General features: G+C 35.5%; 1 protein-coding gene across 2 annotated transcripts in view; it reads left to right on the top strand.

Moving 5' to 3' along the window:
* The window catches only part of LOC131052668 (mitochondrial uncoupling protein 1), a 59,352-nt gene extending 34,903 nt beyond the window's left edge, over positions 1-24,449 (top strand). For both annotated transcript variants that reach the window (XM_057987243.2, XM_057987250.2), the window contains exons 5-10: positions 19,258-19,391; positions 19,480-19,578; positions 19,688-19,792; positions 22,441-22,518; positions 23,732-23,818; positions 24,016-24,449. In XM_057987243.2, coding sequence (XP_057843226.1) covers positions 19,258-19,391; positions 19,480-19,578; positions 19,688-19,792; positions 22,441-22,518; positions 23,732-23,818; positions 24,016-24,051 — 539 coding nt within the window. In that variant the 3' untranslated portion in view covers positions 24,052-24,449. The remainder of the gene's footprint in view (positions 1-19,257; positions 19,392-19,479; positions 19,579-19,687; positions 19,793-22,440; positions 22,519-23,731; positions 23,819-24,015) is intronic.
* Positions 24,450-26,274: the final 1,825 nt, after the last annotated feature.

The raw sequence follows: 26,274 nt of genomic DNA on the forward strand, positions 1-26,274 counted from the left end.
GTATCAACGTTTATATCTTGATTGTCATTAGCTTCATCAATAACACAAGAACCTTTCGATTTCTTAAAAGCAATGTCTTCTTCAAATGTAATATTCCTACTTACCTCAACATACCTTTGACTCGGGATGTATATCCTGAATGCCTTGGAGGATTCACTGTAGCTGACTAGCATGCCTTTCTTTTCGGAGGGTTCCAACTTTGATCGCTTTTCCTTGGGCACATGAACATAAACGGGACTTCCAAAAATTCTGAGGTGACTAATGTCTGGTTTGGATTCTGAGAAGGCTTCTTCCGGGGTCATGTTCTTTAGAACACGATGAGGACATCTATTCTGGATATACATTGCTGTTCTAGAAGCCTCAGCCCATAGGAAGGTCTGTAAGTCTTGATCGTGAATCATAGCCTTTGTAGCCTCCACAATAGCCCTATTCTTTCTTTCAGCAACACCATTTTGTTGAGGATTGTATGGAACACAAAACTCCCTCTTAATTCTTGACTCAACACAAAAATCATAAAAGCTACTGGAGGTGTACTCAGCTCCATTGTCAGATCTTAAACATTTAATTCTTTTACCAGATGAGTTTTCAGTTAATGCTTTAAACTCTTTAAATTTACTTAAGACTTCATCAGATTCTTTAGATTTCAAGAAGTAGATCCAAGTTTTCCTAGAGAAATCATCTATGAAGATTACGTAATCAAGAAATCCACTAGGAGATGCTATAGACATAGGACCACATAAATCAGAGTGAACAAGTTCTAGTTTGTCTTTAGCTCTATTTTCACTTTTATGAAATGGACTCTTAACATTTTTACCTATAGCACAACCTTTACAAGTGTTATCATGGATTTGACTGAGTTTAGGCATACCTTTGACTAACTTTTCAAGAGATGGAAGAGCTTGATAATGCAAGTGTCCGAGTCTTCTATGCCATAACTCACAGGATTCAGGAGCCTCATTAATGAGGGTTTGAATAGGGTTAGAGGAGAGCTTATAAAGACTATCATATCTATGACCAATTATACGAGTAGATTTAAAACTAGATTTCTTAGGCCAAGCAAGAACTTTTCCCTCAGAAAATGCAATTTGATAACCTTTATCTTCTAGAGTAGAAATGGAAATTAGGTTTCTTTTAATTCCAGGAACAAACAAGATATCACTGAGGTGCAAGGAAATACCAGAGTCTAAATTTAGAGAAGTAGAGCCAGAACCTCTTACCGAATAACGAACGTCGTCACCAATTACCACGCGAAGGCTGGTATCCTTTTCTACTAAGTCTGAAAGGTGATCACAGTAGCCTGTGATGTGTCTGGAGGCACCACTGTCAATCAACCATGTATTACTATCTGAAGGAACACTGCTAGACAGAGCGGAGATGAATAAGAAGTCATCATTTTGTTCTGAGACTTCATTTAGGTTGGCTTCATTTTGGTTAGGGTTATTCTGACATTCTTTAGCATAGTGACCAAATTTGTCACATCTAAAGCATCGGACACGCGAGGTATCTCTTGGTTTCTTCCAAGGGTGTTGGGAACTAAATGGTCTGAATTCCCTATTTCTTTTTGGATAAAGGTTTCTTCCAATTTCCCCCTTTTTTGCATTGAGCTGCAAGCATGTGATGATCATCTACATGGGAACTTTTGGTTTGCCCTCTTGTGATGAGGCGAGACTCTTCTTGGATGCAATCATTCTTAAGGCGATCAAGGGTAGGTAACTCAGTCCTGTCACTTATGGTTTGGATAAATGACTCCCATGAGTGAGGTAGACCATTTAGGGCAATCATGACAAGGTCTTTGTCTTCCATGTTATGACCAATTAAACCTAGCTGATTCTTTAGTTCTGAAAGGAAATAACAGAATCTTCTTTTGCCATTTTGATATTAAGTAGTTGCTATCTTAAAGTAGTTGCTATCTTAAAGTAATTGCCCTACTGAGATTGTTAACTTCATATGTACCTTGTAGATGGCTGAACATTTCCCTTGCAGTGGTAAATGAGGCAATAGAGGTGACTAGGTGGTCTTTGACCGAATCAATGAGAATCTTCCTGGCCTTAACAACATCCTTTTTGAATTGTTTTAGCTCGGCTGCATCCGTAGGTTCAGTTAGCTCTTTCGCTTCTATGAATTGGAGAAGATCTTCTTCCTCTAGAGCCAACTTGATTCGAACTTTCCATGCAGTAAAATTGAGATTCCCATCAAGCCTATCTTCAACTTTCAGCCCCATTGACCTGACCTGCAAATGCGACAACAATCTGGATATTAGGAGTACTGAATTCAAAATCTGATAGTTTGATCTAGCCTATAGCTCTGATACCATGTTAGTTTTAGTACTTTCAGATTAAATAAAACTCAGAAAATCAGAATTTGTTTCTAACTAGGTTAATTAGATTTATTGTTTTTCAGATTTAAGCATAGTAAGAAATGAATGCATAAAAAACAAGACAAAGTTACCTTGGGAAAATCTCCTAGGAGGAAAAACCCAGCCAAAAAAGATCCTCAGATCTGATTATGGTTTTTAGATTCAATTGATAATTACACACTTATCTGGAGCATAGATGTTGCAGTCACAAGGAGGATGACATAGAAGACTACACAACTAGCTTACTGACAGAGATCAAGATTTGCAGTCCTTCTAATCTGTCTTGCTGTGCATAACAAGGGTTAACTGCACCTTTCAACTAGTTCGCAGTCCTTTGCTTGAGCCTTCAATGGAGATCACTGTCTTTAATGATAACCTGCTGTCTTAATGAAGTTCGCTGTGATCTAATTGGTAATTTGCTGCACATAATGAAGTTCGCTATGATCTAACTGATAATCTGCTGCATATAAATGGAGTTCGCTATGATCTGCTGCTTACAAAGAAGTTCGCTACCTGAAGATGTATTTCGCATTTACTTGAAACTGAATTGATGATATTGTGAGAAGTATATGCCTTATTTATAGGAGAGCAAACACTTCTAATCAAGTCGGCTTGCCTTGCATTTGAACCTTTTAATTTGTCTTTTAATTTATTTAATTTCTTTTGTGCGAAGTGGATAGGGTCGGCCCTATCATGGTGGCGTGTTGGGTTTGTAGCGTGGGGACCTTTTGGAGTAGCCGAAAGGTATAGGGCCTGGCCCTATATGTTGGAGAAGGGGCTGGCCCCCTTAGGCGGATTCCAGTGTTGCCCAAGGCAATTGGAATCCGCCAGCCCTAATTACCAACAACAAAAAAGAGAGATTTGCATGGGCTTAGTCTCAATGGGGGTGATCCCATGTGAAGTATGTTGTTTTTCAAGATGCTTTTATAAACATGGCAAAGTGGTTAGGAGCTAAATTAACTTTTGACAAGTTTATGACTTGGAACAACTAATCTCACTTGACTTCACAATTTCTACTTAATATTTCACTTGGATTGTTTAAAGTCTCTAGGTGATAATTATATAACGCCCATGAAATATTATTGTAAACATCAGCTTCAAATGAGTGAGCTCACTTAAAAATATTCTTGTATTAAAAAAAATTATAAAGTGAGTTAACTAGAATAAAGTTGAGTATGACATGATCTGATGACACAAATTAAAGAGCAGAACTTGACTCATAGATCAACTTGGTTACAAAGATATGTGACAATTGACCATAAATAATGTGAAAGTAGTACAACGAAGTTATAAATGAGAAATTTAATGACCTTTAAGAGTCCCATTATCATCTGTTGTAAGATCTTCCTGTGCATCGAACTTATTTTGATTATATTTTGTAATTATCTTGACTAGACCTTACATCAGCATAGCATTTTGTCCATTCTAAATATATTTGCGATTATCTTGACTAGGTCTTACATGAACATAATTTTTTGTCCTGAGTGTCTGGGGTTATCTTAATTTTGGAAGGAGTGCCCAAAATTGTTAGTAAAAATTAATGTGCTATGTCAAATTATTAGTTTGGTCTTCCACTTCAGCTGTTGCACATCCTTAGTTTTCTGGCTACATGGTTTTACATCCCTATAAAGAATATTGTTGAACCTAGGATGATCCTGATCTTAGGGAGTATCAGGGGGACTGCACTCTTAACTTTTTGATTCTAGACGTGTTATACCTGCAGAAGCAATATTAAGAATAAATCAGAGATGCTGAATATCAATCAGAGAAATATATAGAGGAAAGATATTAGAAATGGAGTAGGAAAGTTTACTAACCTGTGTGTTTTTTAAAGAATCAAATTGAATTGAAAATGTTCCAAATCCCAGGGAGTATCCAGGGGGCAACACTCTAGACTGTGTGAATCTAGATTTGTAATATGGACAAAAGGAATAGTAACAATGAATAAGGGACTGGATATTAATCAAAGAAAGATGCAGAGGAAGGATATTAGGATGGGAACAAAAAATGTTATTAACCACCTATAGTGTGTTTTGTACTTGGAATGCTCTCTCTCAAAATGTCTAGATGCCTATCTTCCGCTGGCTATGTCTATTCTATCAATAGGGTTATGAAATCTGATGACATGGATGTATACATAATGTTATAAAGATGCAAAGGTTAAAGAACCATTGTGGAAATTGAAATGATTATGATTCCACATAACTCTTTTTTTCCTGATATTACATCTCAATACCTTTCAGATGTCATGGTAAAATCTGGATGGCTTATAGGGCATTGCCTTGCACTCCTGGAGGTTATGCTCTCTTTGAAGATGAAAGCAAAAACATTGTTGGTAATAGGTGGTACGTCTGATTTTAGCAGATCGATTGTTGCATATAGCTATTGTTTGTGTTCAGATTAAAGATGCCAGGTTTGAAGAGCTGAAACTGTTCAAGAAAGATTCCCTCAAGGCTAGAAGGATCATAATTGAGTCCGTCAAGAATCATCTTGTCACTATCATATCAAAGTTTACATCTGCCAGAGAAATGATCAAACACTTGGAAGGGATCTATGAAGTCAACAATCTCAGCAGGGCTCTTGCCCTAAGACAACAACTTCTACACATGAAAATGAAAGAAGAAGACTCAATCATTGCCTACTTCATGAAGATCAATGAACTAAAGGACAAGCTAAGCACTCTTGATTGCCAAATCTCAGATAAAGACCTTGTTATGATTGCATTAAATGGTCTACCAGATGAATGGGAACCATTCATTCGTAGCATTGGTGGAAGAGCTGATCGTCCCAACTTTGAGCGTCTTCAATCTGATTGCATCGAAGAGGAATCTCGAATTGAGGTAAGAGGAAAACTCAAGAACTCTCTCAAAGATAATCATGTTCTCTTATCTAAATCTAGGAAAGGTGGTCATTGGAAGAAAGAAAAGAGAAGCAAAGATTTTAGATCCTCCCCCTATGATCTAAGGAAAAAGTCAAGAGATTCCTCTCACATTCGTTGCTTCAGATTTGATAAGTATGGTCACTATGCCAGAGATTGTCAGAATGACCCAAAGGAAAGGGAAGCTAACTTAAATGAAGTTGCCGAACAAAGTGAAGACTACCTTCTTATCTCTGCTCTTTCCAGCAATGTTCCTACGGACAGCAATACGTGGATACTTGACAGTGGTGCCTCCAGACACATCTCAGGATTTCGTGAGCATCTCTCAGATTTGATTGAAAATGACACCAATCTTCATGTAGTAATCGGTGATGATGCTCGATACTCGGAAAAAGGTTCTGACACTACCTCTTTAAAACTAGATTCTGGCATTTCCTTACAACTCTGTGATATTCTATTTGTATCTGGTATTAAAAGAAATCTTATTTCCATTTCGGCTTTAGAAGATAAGGGTTTACAAATAGCATTTTCTGAAGGGAAAGTACTCGCTTGGTCTAAGAAATCTAACTTCAAATCTGCTCGTATTATTGGAAATAGATGTGATAGTTTAATAAGCTTGTAGCTAATCCAATTCAAGCTCTCATTCATGAGACCCCTGAATCATGCGAGCTATGGCATAGAAGATTGGGTCATCTCCACTTTCAAGCTCTTCCCACTCTCGGTAAAATGGTCAAAGGTATGCCTAATCTCAGTTTACTGCTCAGGTCCTAGCTAAATCTGCTCTTCAAGGTCGCATTGATTGGTTGAAGGGCTTGAAGGAAAATGTTATTCTCGGGGGAATGAATCTCATGATGATGCTTGTAAAGGTTGTGCAATGGGTAAGAATGTAAAGAATCCCTTTCATAAAAGTGATAGTAGGGCTAAAGAAAAGTTAGAGCTTATTCATTCAAATTTATGTGGTCCTATGTCAGTAGCATCTCCTAGCGGTTTCCTATATTATGTTATCTTCATAGATGATTTCTCTAGGAAAACATGGATCTATTTTCTTAAAACTAAAGAGTCTGAAGAAGTCCTAAACAGATTTAAAGAATTCAAAGCCTTAGTTGAAAATACTACAGGAAATCGAATTAAATGTTTGAGGTCTGACAATGGAGGTCAATACACCTCAGGTAGCTTCTATGACTTTTGTGTTAAAGCAGGAATTAAGAGGGAGTTCTATGTTCCCTACAACCCTCAGCAAAATGGAGTTGCTGAAAGAAAGAACATGACCATTGTTGAAGCTGCAAGAGCCATGATACATGATCAGGACTTGCAACCTTTTCTATGGGCAGAAGCATCCAATACCGCAGTTTATATTCAGAATAGATGTCCTCATCGAGTCCTAAAGGATGTGACACTTGAAGAAGCCTTTTCAAGAATCAAACCAGACATCAGTCACCTAAGGATATTCGGAAGCCCTGTGTATGTTCATGTGCCTAAAGAAAACCGAACCAAGCTGGATCCATCTGGAAAGAAAGGCATCCTAGTAGGATACAGCGAATCTTCCAAAGCCTTTAGGATCTACATTTCAGGTCAAAGGTATGTTGAGGTAAGTAGAGATGTAACTTTTGAAGAAGATATTGCTTTCAAAAGATCTAAAGGTTCATTAATCAACAATGATGATATGGTAATGGAAAAACAAGATTCAATTGTTGATGCTAACCCTGAGTTACAGGAGGAGTCTATTGATCTTCCAGATCGGGAAGTTAGAATGACTCATCAGAACCCATGCAATCTACCGATATACCTCAGGATATTGTGGTTTGCAAGAAGAGACCACTTTGGGTTAGAAATACAATTCAAGATGCTGTAGGGTTTGCTGCTTCTAGAGGAACCTTCAGAAATAGCAAGTGTCCAAAATCACGCCAACTACATTTCTGTGGTGTGCAATGTAATTGAGTCTGAACCCCACAATATTGGAGAAGCTATGTCCCATCATGCTTGGAAATTAGCCATGGATGAAGAGTATGGGTCTATCATCAAGAATGATGTCTGGGACATTGTACCCAGACCCAAAGGTAAGTCTTTCGTTTGCTCTAAATGGTTGTTTAAAATTAAACATAATGCTGATGGTAGTATTGAAAAATATAAAGCTAGGTTTGTAGCTTGTGGTTTTTCTCAAAAGGAAGGAATAGATTATGAAGAAACCTTTGCCCCTGTTGCTAGATATACCTCTATTAGGTCTATAATAGAAATTGCTGCAGCCAAAGGTTGGGAGCTGCATCAAATGGACGTTAAGACAACCTTCCTTAATGGTGTCATTGAGGAGGAAGTCTATATCGAGCAACCAGAAGGTTATGTAATCCATAAAAGAGATTCTCATGTTTGCAGGTTGAAGAAAGCTTTATATGGGCTCAAACAGGCTCCTCGCGCTTGGTATGAAAGAATTGATAAGTACTTACTAAGTTTAGGGTTTTCCAAGAATGATGCTGATGCTAACATTTACTTGAAAATTTATAATGATGAGATGCTTATTTTAGTTTTGTATGTAGATGATTTATTTCTCACGGGTGAAAATAAATTAATCATAAGATGTAAAAAGGAATTAGCCTCAGAATTTGAAATGAAGGATTTAGGTCTAATGCACTACTTCCTAGGGTTAGAAGTATGGCAAAGAGCTAATAAAATCTTTCTAAGTCAGGGAAAATACACTATTGATATTTTGAAAAGATTTAGAATGATAGATTGTAAACCTATGCGTACTCCTATGGAATCTAACTTAAAGAAGTTAAGTGTTTCTGCAGCTAACTCAGATTTTGCAGATCCTTCTGAGTACAAGCAGTTGATTGGCTCCCTGATGTACCTAGTCAATACTAGGCCAGATATCTGTTATGCTGTGAATGCTCTCAGTCAGTTCATGAGCTCACCTAAACATGTTCACCTGGTTGCTGCCAAGCACATTCTAAGATACCTACGTGGCACGATTGGTTATGGGCTGAAGTATTCACTTAATACCCCAATCCTCTTGAAAGGCTACTTAGATTCAGATTGGGCAGGAAGTGTCAAGGACAGGAAAAGAACTTCAGGTATCTGCTTCAACTTGGGCTCCGCAGTGATCTCTTGGGCATGCAGAAAGCAATCTTCGGTAGCATTAAGCACTGCAGAAGCTGAGTACATTGCCGCATCTGTTGCATCCAGAGAAGCAGTGTGGCTTCGTAAGCTCCTTGTTGGATTATTTGGTCAAGTCAATGATCCTACCACCATTCATTGTGATAATCAAAGCTGTATAAAGATGTCAGTAAATCCTGTATTTCATGATCGGTCCAAACATGTGGAAACTCACTATCATTACATTCGGGATATGGTGCAGAGAGGCGCCATTCATCTAAAGCACATTAGCACAGATGAACAGATTGCTGACATCCTCACCAAATCTTTATCCAGAGTGAAGTTCAAGTACTTCAGAGATAGACTTGGTGTCATGGAAAACGGAACCCTAATTGAGAGGGAGCTTCAATCTCAGTGACTATTGGTAGCACTTTGAATCATTCTTTGCTTGTGTACAAGAATGAACTACATCCAATCTATGCTTGTGTGCTAGATGGATAATTGTAATAATGTAAAGACCCACTGGTGTATTACACTTTCTATGCTTGTTTGCTAGAACCATTATATGCTTGTGTGCTAGGTGGAAGATGTAATTCTATGCTTGTGTGCTAGATGGAACTTAAAGGTTCAGATTATGTATTCTCCTCCTCCCTAGTTAAGAGGGAGTGTTGATTGTAACTAGGCTTATAGGGGTTCGGATTGCCTTAAGGCAACATTCGAACCCCCCCTTAGGACCGGGTCCTATCCTAGGGTAACGAGACCCTTTCACATTGCCACGCTATGCCAAAATACATGCCATTTAATTATTGGTGCCAAAACCAAGGAGGCCGACTTACATTTCAAAGTGCAAAAGATGCATATAAATAAATGACAATTTGTAAGTCAATACACAATCATTAAGTTCACATAAAAAGGCGATTTAGCTCTGCTGTGCGAATTCAAGGAAGAGTGCGAACTATTTCAGATTGGTGCAAAATTGTATTTCAGATTGGTGCGAAATTGTCCAAGAGGACATAGTGGTTTTTATGCAAGGCTTTGAAGCATACAAGGGACAGATCTGATATGTGAAGATCAGATTCAAGCTAAGTATTGTACTTATATTTAGAGGAGAATATATAATCTGACCTGTGGGTCTTTCATGCTGGGTTTTTCCTCCTTGGAGGTTTTCCCAGGGTATGCTTGTTTGTCTACTGTTTTATTTCTGATTTATGTTGGCTTATTAAATACTACAAATCTGATTACAATCTAGGGCATAATTAATCTAAGTTGATTTAATAAAATACTGCAAATCTGATTACAACCTAGGGCACAATCAATTATATAAATCTGATTAATATACCTAGGGTTTAAAATTACATACATAATGTACAAGAGGAATTTTACTTATATAGGCAAGGTGAAAGATAGGATAACATAGGATCATGGCAAGTGTCGCAATCATGACATGAGACACAAAAAAAATAAAAAATCTAAAAGTGCCCTAAGTAAACATAACCAAATGTGAATAGGACTTAGATGGGAACTAGTTAGATAATGCACCTTGTTCACACCAATAAGTAGACCTTAGCAGTTTTCTTTGTAGGTGTTACAAACCTAGAATTTTTTTTGATGATAAATTACGAACCTAGAATTTTTTTTGATGATAAAGGCCATATAAGGTTTAGTGGTCACTTGAATGGCATCACACTGGTCTGTCCAGATTGTCTCGGGCCATTAGAAGCACGTGTGCAATATTTGGTCAAGATGAACTGTTGATCTTGGTGATACCATAAATCTTGAGAGAGTGTTCTGGATACTGCAGAGTACAGGCCATGCAATATGAGTTGGATTTAACAGATCCATTTTAATGGACTTGGCAGTATCATTGGAGTTACACTTGGAGAATCCACCCGAATCACAAGAGGACATGAATGTTCATTAGAAGTCTAAGGTGAATGTCTAAGTCACATGCCTCAGTTATGAAAATGAAGTAGTAAGTTGTAACTAATGACATTTATTATTTTCACAAAAGAACTAAACAAGCAGTATTTTGAAGTGAATGATGCTGAGGGGTTTTTGTTGAGATTATGGGTTTGGGGTTGCTGTTCTTAATCGAGGAATCATTGACTGGATTTGGGAACTTCTGGAAGCTTATGTCCATGATTGCTTATAAAAACACCATAGGCCTACTAATGTTAACCGCTCTTGCTCCATACAACATTCCTCTCTGGCTCTGATTTGAATTGTTCGTCTGTCTGATATCCTGTATTAAAGCATGATCATCCAAGTGGTTTCTTTTGTTCTCGTCAGTGGATGTAAATCCTCACTTGAAGCAAATTGAACTTATTTAGTGGTTCCCAAGATTTTTCTAGAGGGACCTGATCTTATTTGATAACAAATTAGCAATATGATGATTATATCTATAAATTTTCCCAAGTTAGGTAGTTTTCAAATTTGATGCCCCAATGAGTGGAAATTGGATCAACAGACCCTTGGGAATCAGTGTTATTGTGATCTTTTCCAAGTGTTACTTAAAGTAAGAAATTTGAAAAAATGGTCATCTAGCATAGCATAACGATTCTATGTATTTTCTTTACATTTGGTATGTTCCTCCAATAACACAAGGTATTTTCCACATGGCAAAGATCAATCGACTCTTAAGACTTAAGAGTTCTGTAGCACCCTTATATAGGCATTCATGCAATCATTGGAATGTTGGAAAGCACGTTTGTTATAGAACAGCACATTTTGAACAGTAAGCATTCCCAGTTGGGTCATTTGCTTTAGTTTCTTAGTTGACCTCCTAAATTAATGTTGAATTATTCACTATGAATTAACATACAGGTTTTTGTTTGGTTGGGATCAGACACACCATAAAATCTTCCACATCAAGGTGGTCCAAATTTACAAAGGCTGCAAAATTCAAAATATTTTTTCTGCTCTAGTTTGATTATAGAAAGCACAAGGAATGGAAGGATTTCAATAATGTGTATTTGGTCAAATTACTCTTATTTGGTACAAGTGCAATTAATGTGTGAATCAGTTATGACTTTTTTCTATCTTAGTAAACAACTAGTTCTTCTCAGGCTTCAATTATGTCATGTCCCCTCCTTGATCATTATATATAACCTAAATGAAGTAAATATTATCAATTAATACAATAATTATCAACAAATGATTACTTGGAATCATTAAATATATATTTATTTATTAAATATTATTATTTAATTAATATTCTTGAAATATTTAAATAAAATAAATTAATATTATATTTGAAAATATTATAAATAAATATTACATATTAATAAATAACAGTGTGTAACTGTAATTGATCAATAATAAATTAATAAGTAAACATTCATTATCATAACAATGTAATTAGATACAAATATAATAATAAATAAATTCATAAAACAAATATTCAATAAAAACAATATATAATAGAATAGCACTCATTTTGATCAATAAATAAAGTTAATTATTAAATCAAATACTAAGTAGACTGCTGGTATCAGAGATTGTCCCCTCAATAATGGACAGTGATAAGTCTAATAATGCAGCGATTAATGGAGAGGGAAGGATACAATACCCAGCAATATAAATTAAAGATACTGATTTCGTCACAATGTACTGTGCAGCAGTAGATATGATTAGACAGCAATATAAGGAGGAAATGGCTATGGACAATTAGCATGTATGAACTCATGCTTAGGTGGTGCGATCCTTTAAAGTTACGTTGACCGAAGACAAAGCAAGGAGAAGAGAGTTCGATTTCTTCTAAAAGAAAAAATTATCAGTAATGCATAATTAAGAGGATCACTTTGTTATGGAAAGGTGTGATTTCTATCCAATAAATGAGTATTAATAATTCAGAGAGAAAACAATTATATTTAGGCAACGTCTAACATGATCTCCTAAGGTATCGATGCATATTGCTAATGAAGAATATAAGAAGTGATTACCTTTTAGACAGCAATCAAACAAAAGACATGTATTCAACGGATGCCTCCCTTGGATTGTTATGAAGTGATGCCTCTCTTCAAAGAGGTAAGAAGATATAAAAAGGAAGAATACACTCTAGATCACAGGGGGGATAGCAAGGATGCTCCAAAAAATCAGTAATATCGTAACACAGAAAGAATAGCGATTATTATCAGGGATAAGCATTTATGAAGAGGGGTCAGATTATATGGATATGCTTATCAAAAGATGGTTGACTAGATTATCATATATGCAAACAGTTATGGCTGTCTCAAAGCAAGTTCATTATAAACTACAATACTTAGTATGCTGACTGATCAAGGAAGATAAAAAAGAATAAGAGCAGATAGAAAAAGAGGAAATAAGGAATACATCAGCAGTAACATTGACTGGGGAGAAATACTATGAGGCTGGTAATATTATTAATGCAATTTAATATTATTAATACAATTTAATATTATTTTTTTTTTTGGTCGTTAATAAGTATATTTTATTGATAATTTGAGAAATAATAGTAAGTATATAGCATCCAGCCTGGCCATCCGAAAAACATACCACACACCCGAGCAAAATCTGGGAAAAACACACAAAAACCCCCCACAAAGTCCTCCCAAAACTACATCATAGTGAGCATATTATCTGCTCATTAACCAGACAGTTCAGACATTCAGTAAATTACATATTCGCAGCCCTAGACCGAAACAACTAACAAAACTGAGAAACACTAAACATAGCTTTGCATTTAATTGCTTGGAGCAGAGTCTTCTTGGAACCTGGACAGAGCCATCACCGTGTCCATTGTTCTCTTCCTCGGCCTCAGCTCACGACCCGCCTCCACCCTGGACATTTCGTGTGCTGCTCTTAGCTTTTCTTCCACTCATCAGCTCTGCAAAAGTCTTCAACGCCTCCCAACCTCGCTTCGCCAGAGCCTTGAATCGTGCCTTTAATTCATCTTCTTGCCATCGAACAAAAGGTATATAATTCGCCAGCACCTCCACACCTTCAGATTCATCAATACCCACTCCAGGAATAGCCCATTCAAAAATAGAATCCATGCTTGTTGTTTTTATGATCAGATTTGCAATACACAAAAACACAGAAATACAACACATGAACAAAATAGAACATAGCACATATCCTGGGAAAACCCTCCTCCTCGAGGGAGAAAAAACCCAGCCAAGAATATTTCTCTTCTATTAAATTGATTGATCAAAATGAAATGATCATCACCTTCTATATATACAAAGTAAGGTGCCTTTTCTCAAACAAGGCGACTCTTCACAAGAGTCAGCCTCATTCAAGAACCAAGGTGACTTTTCATCTTGGGTTGGCCCTTATAAATATAAAATAATAATTTGCAATAGGCTGACTTGCTTCTAGGAATACCTCCTGCAGCTATAAAACACTAACACCCCCTCTTAGCTAGGGAGGTATTTTTCAAATATCCTCGTCATGTAGTCTCTCAACATGATGCCCACAATGGCTACACCCATTTGTGGAAAAGACACATCTCAGTCTCAAAGATGTACAAAGGTTCATCATGGAATCTCTCAACGTGATGCCCACAATGGCTACTCCCATTTGTGGAAAGAAACACATCGTCATGGAATCACTCAACATGAAGTCCACCATGGCTACTCCCACGTGTGGAAAGGAATATGTGCACAAGTGCCCATCACGGAGTCACTCAACATGATGTCATCATGGAGTCACTCAACATGACGTCCACCATGGCTACTCCCATGTGTGGAAAAACACAAGTACAAAGGATTCATCACGGAGTCTCTCAACGTGATGTTGTCATGGAGTCTCTCAACATGACATCCACCGTGGCTACCCCCAGAGGATGGAAAAACACAAGTACAAAGGGTTCATCACGGAGTCTCTCAATGTGGTGTTGTCATGGAGTCTCTCAACATGACATCCACCATGGTTACTCCCAGAGGGTGGAAAGAAGCACATCTTCGTCTCAGAGATGGACAAGGGCTTTCACCTCAAGTTTCTCTGTCTTAGAGAAAAAATGCATTAACAAGGGCTTTCACCTCAAATTTCTCCGCCTCAGAGAAAAAATGCATTAACAAGGGCTTTCACCTCAAATTTCTCCGTCTTAGAGAAAAACGTATTAAACAAATGATAATGTGACTCCCTCTGAAGCTCCAAGTTCTTGCATCAACCCCCTGACCTCCTCGTCCAAGGTTGCCTTTGTTGGTTTGTCAGACTCCCTCTGAATGTTAAATCCTCCTCTTTGAAGAAATTGATTGCAATGACAATAAGGTTCTTCCTCTTTGAGAGATGTCTCCAATCACAATCTCAGTCTCATGGCTGCAAGCATCAAGTTCTTCCTTCCTTGAATGCAGTCTCTTATTGCTTCTTGGTCCGTCCTCTTTATTGATTAATCTTCCTCACAATTCACCAGTTGTCTTTTCCTGGTCTTTAAAGATTCAAATTTTCTTTAGTAATCATACTTATTATTAAGAAGCCGCATCCCTCCTCTAATAATGTTCACATGAACTGTTTTCTTTCATTAATATAAATAAATTAGTGGCTTTTCATTCAACCAACAAATGTTGGACTGTCATATTAATCCTTGCTTACAAAGTAGCACAATCCTGATCAAGATTCACGTCACAAACCAAGAAATAGTCTTGTGTGTTGTAGAGGAGTATCCACGCTAAAGAGCATGAATATCCGTTATATTAATTCTTTTCCCTGTTATTCATTTCTAAAGGTAATTATATCATTCCATAACAATTTGCATAAACTCGACTGGAATATTTGTTCACGATGCCTTTCGACCAGTATGATCACATTGACTTGCACATAATGAACGATATTGGGTTTTCCGATGTTGACTTCTTTCTTAATAAGGAATCACAACTCCATTAATCATCGGTTGTCTCTCAATCATCAGTCGCTGCTTATATCATTGTCTATGAATAATGATAGCTTCATTTCACTAATCTCATTAATCACATCAGTTGTATTTTTTTTTCTTAATTGCATCATTTTTAGTCACTCATTGTTTGTTAATAATCAAATTCATGTCTTCATTATTTAATTGTTGATCGCACTATCTCTTCTTACGGGACTTGATTCTCAAACACCGTGCTTTCTTTAATATATCGCTGCTCTTAATATCAAATTTCACTTGTGTCTTTAATAGATGTAATCGCTGCTTTTAAGCAACCATGCTTGTTATGCCTTCTTAACATCTAATCGCACTTCTCAAGGTAATTGCGATTTATTCCTTTACTATTTCCAATTGCATCTTCTAATAATTTGTATGTTGCCTTATTATCACTGAATATTATAAACTTCTTAATACAACAACTATCATTTTAATTAATTTGTGCTTCATATAACTTCTTCATACAATCGCTTTATTACAATCATCATCTTATTTTAAAACATACAGATCGCATGTCTCTAGTATTATATATTTCTTCAATCGCTGACTTGAGAAACTTGACTATCATTGTAGTCGTTGTCTTCTACTTGCTCAGATCACTGATTTGATAATTATATCACCACTATTGTATTGCTCGGCAATCTATCAATACGTTCTTCCCCTCAATCGCTTGATATTCATCAGAGTTGCTATCATCGTTGCACACAATACATGCTGATAATTATATAGATCGTTGTCATAGAACAGCTCGCAGCATATTATTTATCGACTCAGACTTATGAGAACTGATCCATATTTGTCCTGTACCTATGTCCTATATGTGCAATCTCCTCTATAATGTCCCCAACTAGGGATTACCTGAATTTCGTCCTAAATTAGTAATTCCATAATATAGTTTATCATTTTTTCAAATTATGAGAGTGACTTAATCTATTCATTGAATAAACTTACGAATTGACGAATAAATACATGGATTAATAGCACCTATATTGCAAAGAATGATAAACATGTCTTTCCACCTATAACCAATCATAGTTTAGTTTGGTAGGAAAGCCTTGAGAGGGTGCCTATAAACTGCTCAACCCAACTAAGCCCAAGAGCACGCAGCGTTCCACTATGACAACTCACCTCTTGGCCCACAAGAGGCAGGAACGTCCCACTATGACAATTCCATCCCTTGGGGTGGCTTACTTAGCTTGGCAGAACCGGTAAACTGCAATTCCCTGACATACTTCCTCCATTAATTCCTTTGATTGATTACGAGATAAGACAAGCATATATAAATAATCTAAGAAAATATAATCAAGTATATATATATATTTATCAAGCCAATATAAATCTTGATAACATCATTATCATATTTAAATCTATTATCCTTATTCTAATTTGAATATATATATATATATAAATATATTACCAATATATTTGGTAATTACCTACTATATGAATTATTAACACCACTTCTACCTATTGTGGCTGTAAAGTAGACAGATCTGTGTCAGATCTAGTCTGCCATAGTAATGAAATTAAATATGTTTGTCATCTTATACCAGTCTATATTAATAGTATTATTAAATTCTGCATAATAACATTACCAAGCTTCATATATTAAGCATACATATTAAGCACATCCCATGCATACCACCAAGAACACAAATGTTACTGCCTGTAACTTGATAACAATTCTGATCTGATCTGATCAATGGTGATGTCACTAGATGCTTTTGATTCCTTCCCTTTATATCTCTCAATTTGAGGGAGATCACACCTCTTCATCATGTATGCCCTTTGGCAAGAGACATACCCTTTCACCATTAGCAACCTTTGAAAGAGTGCAACTCTTCATTATTTCTACCCTTTGAAAGGGACACAACCTTTCATAATCAGATCTGCACTTATTATTTAAATTAGATCCGCACTTCTCATTTCCAAATTATACCCCCCTCTAAAATGAGGTTTTCTTCTCCCTTTTATATCTCATTGTTGAGGGAGTCACAACTTTTCCTTTCATGTCTTTTGACTTTTCATTAACTTAATTAATTTTTAATTAATCATATTTAATTATATTATTTTATATTTTAATTTAATTTTTAATGTTTTAATTTTATTATTAAATTCTATTTCAAAGTGGGGACATTACCTATTTATCGACTCAGACTTATGAGAACTTGAGAAACTTGACTATCATTGTAGTCGTTGTCTTCTACTTGCTCAGATCACTGATTTGATAATTATATCACCACTATTGTATTGCTCGGCAATCTATCAATACGTTCTTCCCCTCAATCGCTTGATATTCATCAGAGTTGTTATCATCGTTGCACACAATACATGCTGATAATTATATAGATCGTTGTCATAGAACAGATCGCAGCATATTATTTATCGACTCAGACTTATGAGAACTGATCCATATTTGTCCTGTACCTATGTCCTATATGTGCAATCTCCTCCCCCATAATTAACTTCACTGCCTGCACTAATCTCTCATCCTTGAAAAGAAAGAGATCCTGTAATTGTCTATCTGTGACCTTGCCTCCAAAAGGCACTAATTTCTTCTCTGTTTTCAACGTAAGCTCGCTTCCATTGTGCCAATCATTACAATATCACCACCTCTGCAGTCTTACCTTTTTCACACTGTCGCCCCGCCTCTGAACAAAAAACCGTGGACAAAGACTTAGTAGACAAACAATAAAATACCAACATAGAAAAATATAGCTACCAAACCATCGCCACCAAGCCCAACACCATCGTCCTTCATCGCTTGCAATTTCGATTTCCATCAATGCATTATCATAAATGCGTTGTCCTAGCTTTTAACTCAATCCCTTCCGCTCGATTTGGCATTTACTCCGCTGCCACTCTTCGCCAATTAGCTTAGCCAACTCCCACCACTTCGTACTTGCCCCAATCTAGGAGTTGCCATAAAATCAATCTCTGCCACCATGTCATTTGTTGGCAGGCTGCGAAAATCAAGGTGATATTCCTGTATCCCTTGGAAAGATGTGGCCCACTTTGACAACATGTCGGCCACATCATTCCCAATCCTTCGCACTTTGAAGTCTCTAAAAAAATTTAAATCATGCTTAATTTTTTTAACATATTTATTAAAAAACCATGCCTGTGTTTCTCCTTTAATAATTGCATTTATAATAATCAACGAGTCGCCTTCCAAATGGAGTTTTGTAAACCCAAATTTTAAACCCCATTAAACCGCCAAAAGTGCTGCCTGAACCTCCGCTTCATTGTCCGTACCCTTCTCCAATCTTTTGTGCTCCACATGCTATGATATCCTTAAACACCACCCCTGCTCCTGAATCTCCCGGATTGTGTTTTGTTGCACCATCAAAGTTTGTCTTGATCCACCCTTCCTCCGATGGTTCCCATTGGTTTTTAAAATGTACACTAGCTGACAGCAGAGACGGATCATCCTGTCTAGGCCCATGAATGGGTAATACAATTTAATATTATATATACAATATGATGCTGATAATGTAATATAATATTGTTAATTCAATACGAGTAATATGACATAAGAAGAGGAATATAAAAGGAAGCCACGACAGATCAGAAAAGGAAAAAGGAATAATATAATGGTTATAATAATAGATATTAATATAATAATTATAATAATTATAATATCTTTTAGAAACTGCTCTGCAGTAATACATAATAATTCATAGAACTAGTAATTAACAAATATGTAAATGATTTATAATGAATCAGAATAAGATTAATTATCTAGTATGGTAAATTAGCAAGTACTTGATAGACGAAAGAAAGATAGAATATCACAGATTTGATTCATGTTAAGATAGACTTGTCACTTAATCAAGTTAGTTTAAGTCAATAGTACATAAAAATAGATTAATTATGGTTAAAATAGGTCTAAACATAATAGGGGACATTACAAATTAAGCACTAATTTTCTTAATAAAATCTGTCTTTTTCTGTAGGAACTAAACTTCAAATTGCAATGTTTGTGCTATGCGCTTTCGGCTAATAGGATTGCCTAAACAATTTTATGTTTTGAGACCTTTGGTTAACCTTCATTGGACTGTTAAACAGGGGCTGTGGGAATCACAGTGGCCAGCCCCACTGATCTTGTGAAGGTACGATTACAGGCTGAAGGGAAGTTACCACCTGGGGTGCCAAGACGTTATTCGGGAGCAATGAATGCATATGCAACAATTGTCAGACAAGTAAGTTCCCTTCGGACATATCTGGGTGAAGTTTAATAAGATTAGTTTCTTTGCCGTCCTTTCTCACAAATCCTATTATATATTCCAGGAAGGTGTGGCTGCTTTGTGGACAGGACTTGGGCCCAATGTGGCACGAAATGCCATAATTAATGCTGCTGAGTTGGCAAGTTATGATCAAGTGAAACAGGTACAGGGCTGATTGTTGGAAGCTAATATTTTAATTTTGGGATCTCTCGATTTCAATTTTTTAATTTAAATTCTCACAAATTGTGCATGGTGTTGTTTAAGCTATGCAGACTCTGTTAAAGCTTCCAGGCTTTTCCGATAATATTATTACACATTTGCTGTCGGGACTTGGGGCTGGCTTTGTTGCAGTTTGTATTGGCTCGCCAGTTGATGTTGTATGTATCATTATATTCTTTCTGGTTCCTATTTTAATTGTCACCACACTTTTTTTTGACAACCTCTTTCCTGTTTTGAGTCTTTTTGTGTTACTATTATACCATCTTTTTATCAATTGCTTGGATATTTTATTACTGTTTTATATTGTAAGATCTAGCTATGGAGATAGCCACCCAAGACCAAGAAGGCCTAAAGAAAGGCACAAAGGAACCAATGCAACAGAACAATTCTATTCTATTTGATGGGTGCAGTACAATGAGATTATGTACTAGAGATTGCTCATATGAGAGCAAGAGGTGGGTATATATTGGATACACCACTAAGAGATGTAAATGCACAACTAGTATGGGTTCATATGAGATGCAGTCACGTGTAGTATGATTTCACCAAACAATGAAGTATAAGCCACGTGATGCATATGCAATCTATCCAAGTAAATATCTATCTAAACAAGTTTTTCTCATCATAGGTGCATATAATGCAATGAAGTAATAAACTAAATACCAAAATAAAATAATGCACCAATACCCCCCATAAGTGTAGCTTAGGTGGGTAGGATAGATAAATGAATGAATTCTGACAAATGGAGCCATGTTAGGCATCCATGCACAAAATGATTTTCAAAAGAAATGGAGAAAATGTGTAGGAAAACCTTCCTTTTAAGAGAGAATGAAGACAGTAGTGCTAGGTGATCTCACTCGAAAGAATTGAGAAGCATAAAACTCCATGCAAGGAAAATAAATCGTAACAGAAGAAGCAAGTGGTTCAATGGGAGCAATACTGACACATTTCTAAGATATATTTTAACTGAAAAACCCAAAATATTCTACTATAAGAATTTTTAGGTGAACTAAACCAATTTTATCCATTTTTCTTATAAGTTTGCCATACTTCGAATTTTTTGCTTTAAATACAAAGAACCCTACGCCATAGGATAAGACAATTGGATTGATGAGAATTTTGGTACTTCTACACAAGGTGTCAACATAAATGATGACCGATTTAGATATGTGGACATATAATTGTCTACAAAATCTCTCACTTCAGATTCTTATGGGTTAATCATTAATGGTGACAGATTTAAAAAATCAGAATTGCATGACAGTCAACAGAACTTCAAATGAACAGTTACTTTTTTAAAATTGTTTTTCCGTGAGTACATTCAAAAAGTGTCAATAAATGATAAAATTATAAATCAAAATCTCAGTTGAAGGATAGTCAAACGTTATATCATCCACGTGTTGACTAGTTCCATATTGGCCATTGCTCTTCTATCTAAAGTTTTTTATATGCTCAGATGAATAGAAGTCCACGGTAATGTTTTGCTGATTCTGATGTTGTAGAATTGGAATATGAGAGACTTTGGCCAATTCTGAATTTAAAAACTAGCATGCAAGGCAGGGCTTTTTAAATTGGCCTTATCAAAGGAACATCTCTCTTTTATATGAACTTTTGTTAGATTGAGTGGCTTTGAGAGTTTTACTCCAAATTCTTCAAACACATTTAAATGCTTTTTTTCTCGTTGTCTTCTAGTGTTGAATGCCATTAGAAACACAACAATCTTATGCTCATGTTAATACTTATGCTATGATCTTGTGTCAGCAATTCTTCTATTGCAGGGGTATTTTGAGAAATATTTCTCTTAACAAAATGTACTTGGACTTAGAACCAAATAGCATTTAATTATAAAGATTCATTTTACTTGCTATTAAAGTAAAGACATTTAAGCAAGCATTCCATTGTAGATGCATGATACAATTCTCAATAATGAAGCATTTGAGAGAAGCATCTGAAAATACTGCTTCTTATGATCAGAACCTTGCTTTAAAGAGATAGGGGCAACAGAGCTTCTGTTTGAAAAAATGTGTCTATTGTTTTTATGATATTTATGAGACGTGTGCTAAAGTGGAAGACCAACTATCATACTGTAAATTCTTGATGCTCATGGTGGATTGTTTCTGTAGACACTAATTCTTCATCATGCAAGCTTTACCCAGCTGCTGCCCATTTGTTTAACAAGTTTAGACAACCTGTGATAAGAAGATAGTAATCCTCCTAGGAGAATAATTTTGAAAGGTTGCCTTGGATTCTGAGGGCTTCATGTTATGCAGAAAATGCTTTGTTCAATGCAAATCAGCTTTACGGCTAATTTTTCCACAGTTTTAACTTATTTTTAGAGATATTTTGAAGACATACCTGTACAGGGAATAAAGAATTTAACTTGTTTTGATGATGCATTTATGGAGTAACGCCATTCAGGAATTCTTATGCACTGGCATATTAATATATTATTGCTGATATATTTAATGTGTTTATTATTTTGTTCTTTGATCGACATACTAAGAGTAAAACAGTGGCACAGAACTTTTCTAAATTTGTTACATATTATTGTATGGAATATGCAATAACTGTTCCTTCTTTATTTGAGGCTTATACATCAAGTTTAATAATCTTTTCTGTTTTCTTGCTTGACGAAGCTCATTCTATTATTTGCTTTTGAACTGAGGTTTTATACATTATGATGAGTTTGTGTTTCTAATCTTTTCTTACTGCCTCAAGCAACCGTATGCAAGAGAAAACACTCTTTAATTTTTTTTAAGTATTTAAAAAATGTGCTGATCATTATTCTTATGGCTTTTCCTTGCAGGTAAAGTCAAGAATGATGGGAAACTCTAAAGCGTACAAAGGCACAATAGATTGCTTTGTGAAAACTTTAAAAAATGATGTATAAAGTCTTATCCTACTGATTGTTTTATCCTACTCTGCATTTCTATCATTTTTGGAGTGATTGGTCGCTTCTTGATTTCTTTTTCAATTTCTGATGATAATTTCAGCAAATTAGAATCTTTTACAATGTTTCTACATACTTCAATTGGCAGAGTTGTCTGTTTGATGTTTTATTTTGGAGAAAACATCTAGTTTTAGAAACCATTTGAAGTTATAATTTCTGGAAATTTGAAATATATTTAGGCTGTGCCCTGGAATATATGCTGGAAGATCTTGAAGTTTTTTTGTAGATAACGAACTATTTTGATAGAGATGAGAGATTTAATAATCTGACAGCAAAGTGATAAACTTCTTCAGTGCAGAGTTTGTAGATGTTACTCATAGTTGCATTGACTAAAAAATATAGTAACCTAGCTGCTGGCTGTTTCAAAATATATTATTCTTCTCCAAGCGTACATGATTCTATCCATTGAATTGAATGACATTCTCTTTGACTCAATAGTTAGTTGATGTCACTCTTATATCCACCAATCATAGAAATGTATACTCCCTAATAATTTGGGTACTCTAAAGTTCGATCCTCTCCCTAATTCTTGGGTGCTCTAACTAATGGGGTCTTCATTTCAAAGTACAATGTATTAACTTGATTCAATGCCTGAAATTTTAACATTTGAAACTGTTGTAGGGTTTTAAAGCTTGGTCCATTCTCCTTAGATATTGGCTTATTGATTACATGATGTATTTTATGCCCCACTAGACAGGATTGCATTTTTAGGTAGATTTTAGTCAAAATTACCAGTTTCCTGGTTCTCATCCTATTCCATTGATTGTTTTGAGGGGCTTCATGTTATTAGCTTTATTTGCTCAAGATCTTCAGAATATAGGTTAACTGCCATTGCAATCACTTGAATGTATTGTTCTAGTCTCTAGATATTTAAATGGTGTGTTTGGGTTGAAGTTTTAATTCTTATTACACCACAGCCATCATGGAATTCTTATCAGTTCTACATGCTCAGGAAGTAAATAAAATATTTGATCTTTCAAGTATATCAGTAAAAGTTGCATGTCAGTGGATAAATGCATTTAAATTTTTAGTGGGGTGATACCAAGTTGATGATCTTAAAATCTCTTCTATGATAATTGTTATATTGCGTTTTGGACAATGTGAAAATCGAGATTATGATTGAGAAATTTTCTCAATAATTTTGCAGGGCCCCCTAGCATTTTACAAGGGGTTTATTCCCAATTTCGGGCGACTTGGATCATGGAATGTTATAATGTTTCTGACTTTGGAGCAGGTATTTTACATAACTATTCCATATTTCTTTTCTATGCCAAAATTCATCAAATTAATAAAAGCATAAACTTTTATTGTTAGTAAAGTTGAACTATTTTTTTTCAAAGGAATAACTCTATTTAGAAGCTGTCTCTGGAAATGCCATTTTCTTTTTCTGAGAATGCTGATGTATGTAATGTTTTTGATTTGATGAAACAGGTGAAAAAGTTCTTCACCAGAGAAGTGCCGAGTTAGTTCATTATAACAATATGAATAATTAACCTTGGATCAGAATAATATCTGGTTAATGCCTTCTAGGTGCATTCATTCTTATTTTTGAGAATCCTCCTTCATCTGGCACTTGAAGTTATTACATCCAAACTCAGTAAGGCTTTATTATTTGGTTAATAACCAAATTTTGCAGCTGCATTTTTGATCAATTTCATTGAATTAATTCAATAAGCTCGTGCATTCATTTGGAAGGTGCATTTTTCTGAAATCTTCCATCATGTACTATTTTAACTTATTTTGAATGAAAGTTAACAACTACTTGTTCCAACTATATGAGTAGAAGAAGTTGTTCTACATTTAATAAGCCATGGAGACATTGTTATTTTGAATTTAATAAAGGGCTTCAGAATGTATTAGAATAATTGCTTTTAGATATTATCTTAAAGAAATATATTTTAGTAAAATGTATAGTGTAACTTCCACCGCAACTTTTTGTTTATTCCCAAAGGAATCAAAGGAACGTACAAAGGAGTAAAGATCTGCAGTTGGTGCAATATTATGACCAAAAGGCTTCAACAGAAGGGGCAAGGCACTAATTTATGCCAAAATTGCTCAACTCCTCTGGCCCTCCATGCTGGTTAATCATCTTTCAGTATATTTTTTTTTTGATCGATAAAAGGCATAGCCAGATTAATATATTGATTCTAATGGAAATTTACAGCATGAATCCCCAGATTTCCAAAATAGGCCAGTGGGCCTAAAGACTGAAAAGATGAGACTATGTCCCTGAATGTGCACAGAAACAAAAACCAACTCCAAAGCCCTAAAAAATCTGTGAGCTCGGAGTGGATATATAGTTTTGATTACATTCGCTTATCCTTATCAAAAAGCCTCGAAAAGCATTCAAATTTTTTTAAAGTTCAAAGCTATGAAAAAGCATGCATAGAAGTATTGTTTTTTTTTAACAGAGAAATTAAAAGAAGCCAACTAAGGGCTCTGAAATGGCCTCAAAAAGGAAAAGACCAACTGAACACCTATCAGTATATTTCAAAAAAAAAAAGAATAGAGTTTTTCCTTAATGTCATCTCACAATGATTGTACAAACAAAGACATTGTCATAATCAAAGCAATAGTTTGCTTTGGAAAAGATTTTTAAGGATAAACTGGCTGAGTTGTAAGTTTGTGTGTATTTATGCTTCGTTTTCAAGAACTGAATGCTGAAATGTACACATGTAAAAAAATATTGAGAATCAGTGCAACGGAAATCACATGGAGCTTTGCAGTAATGGTGAAATATTTTGAAAGTACATATTGAATAGTTATTAATATGTTTCGCACTCTCATCTCCCCTTTGTTGTGGATTTCAAGATTACAAATATTAAGTGACCTAACCTCAATTTTTGAGTAATAAGGTGCTTTTGATGCTACAGAACAGTGGTGTTGGAGCAGCATTATGCTTCCTTGTTACATTATTATCCTGTATGGAATCAAAGTTAAGCTTTATGATTTATCAATGCTTGTTTTACAAGGATATTATTGTTTGGAGTAAGTTTTGTTGATAGGTGTAGGTTAACTTATAGTTTTTAGGGCTATGTTATTTTCTTGAGGGAATACTTCAATTTGCAAGCTTTTAATTGCCATGCTATAATTTCATTTGAAATATACAACACTACACAGAATTTTGTGGAAGGTTTTTAGCGTGGCACGGTTGCAATTTGTATATTAATTTGGTTGTATCTGATTGGAATTGGGATAAAGTTAAAAATCCTAATTTGTTTTATAAAAAAATAAAATTTATTTATTTATAATACGTGTTTTATTACACCTATAAATAGAGCTCCATTTGTGAGCTTGGTTTGATCCTATGCCTAGAACTAAGCATTTGGTTCAGAAATCTGATTTAGTTGAATTCTGCTGTCTAAAACTTGTTCCCGTGTATTGCACTTTAAACCTGGCAAGGAACGCTTGGTGTTTAGAATCACCTTTGACAAAATTTGTTGAATTTCGGATCATGGGCTCCTTAGTTAGACCCTTGATGAATTAATTCAACCGTGATGAACCAGGGATGAGAATAATATTCTCCTAGGATGATATGACAAGTAGACAATGCAAATTTGGGTCTTTCTTAAACATTGTGAGTTGGGTATCTTTTCACATTCCATGTATGTGCTAAAGTATGCTATATGATAAAATTTGAATTAAATTTAGTCCTTAAATATCTGGGTGTTTTTGCATTTAAAAGTTTGG

This window comes from Cryptomeria japonica, chromosome 8 (genome assembly GCF_030272615.1).
Source record: "Cryptomeria japonica chromosome 8, Sugi_1.0, whole genome shotgun sequence".
In the NCBI taxonomy this organism is placed as follows: Eukaryota; Viridiplantae; Streptophyta; class Pinopsida; order Cupressales; family Cupressaceae; genus Cryptomeria; species Cryptomeria japonica.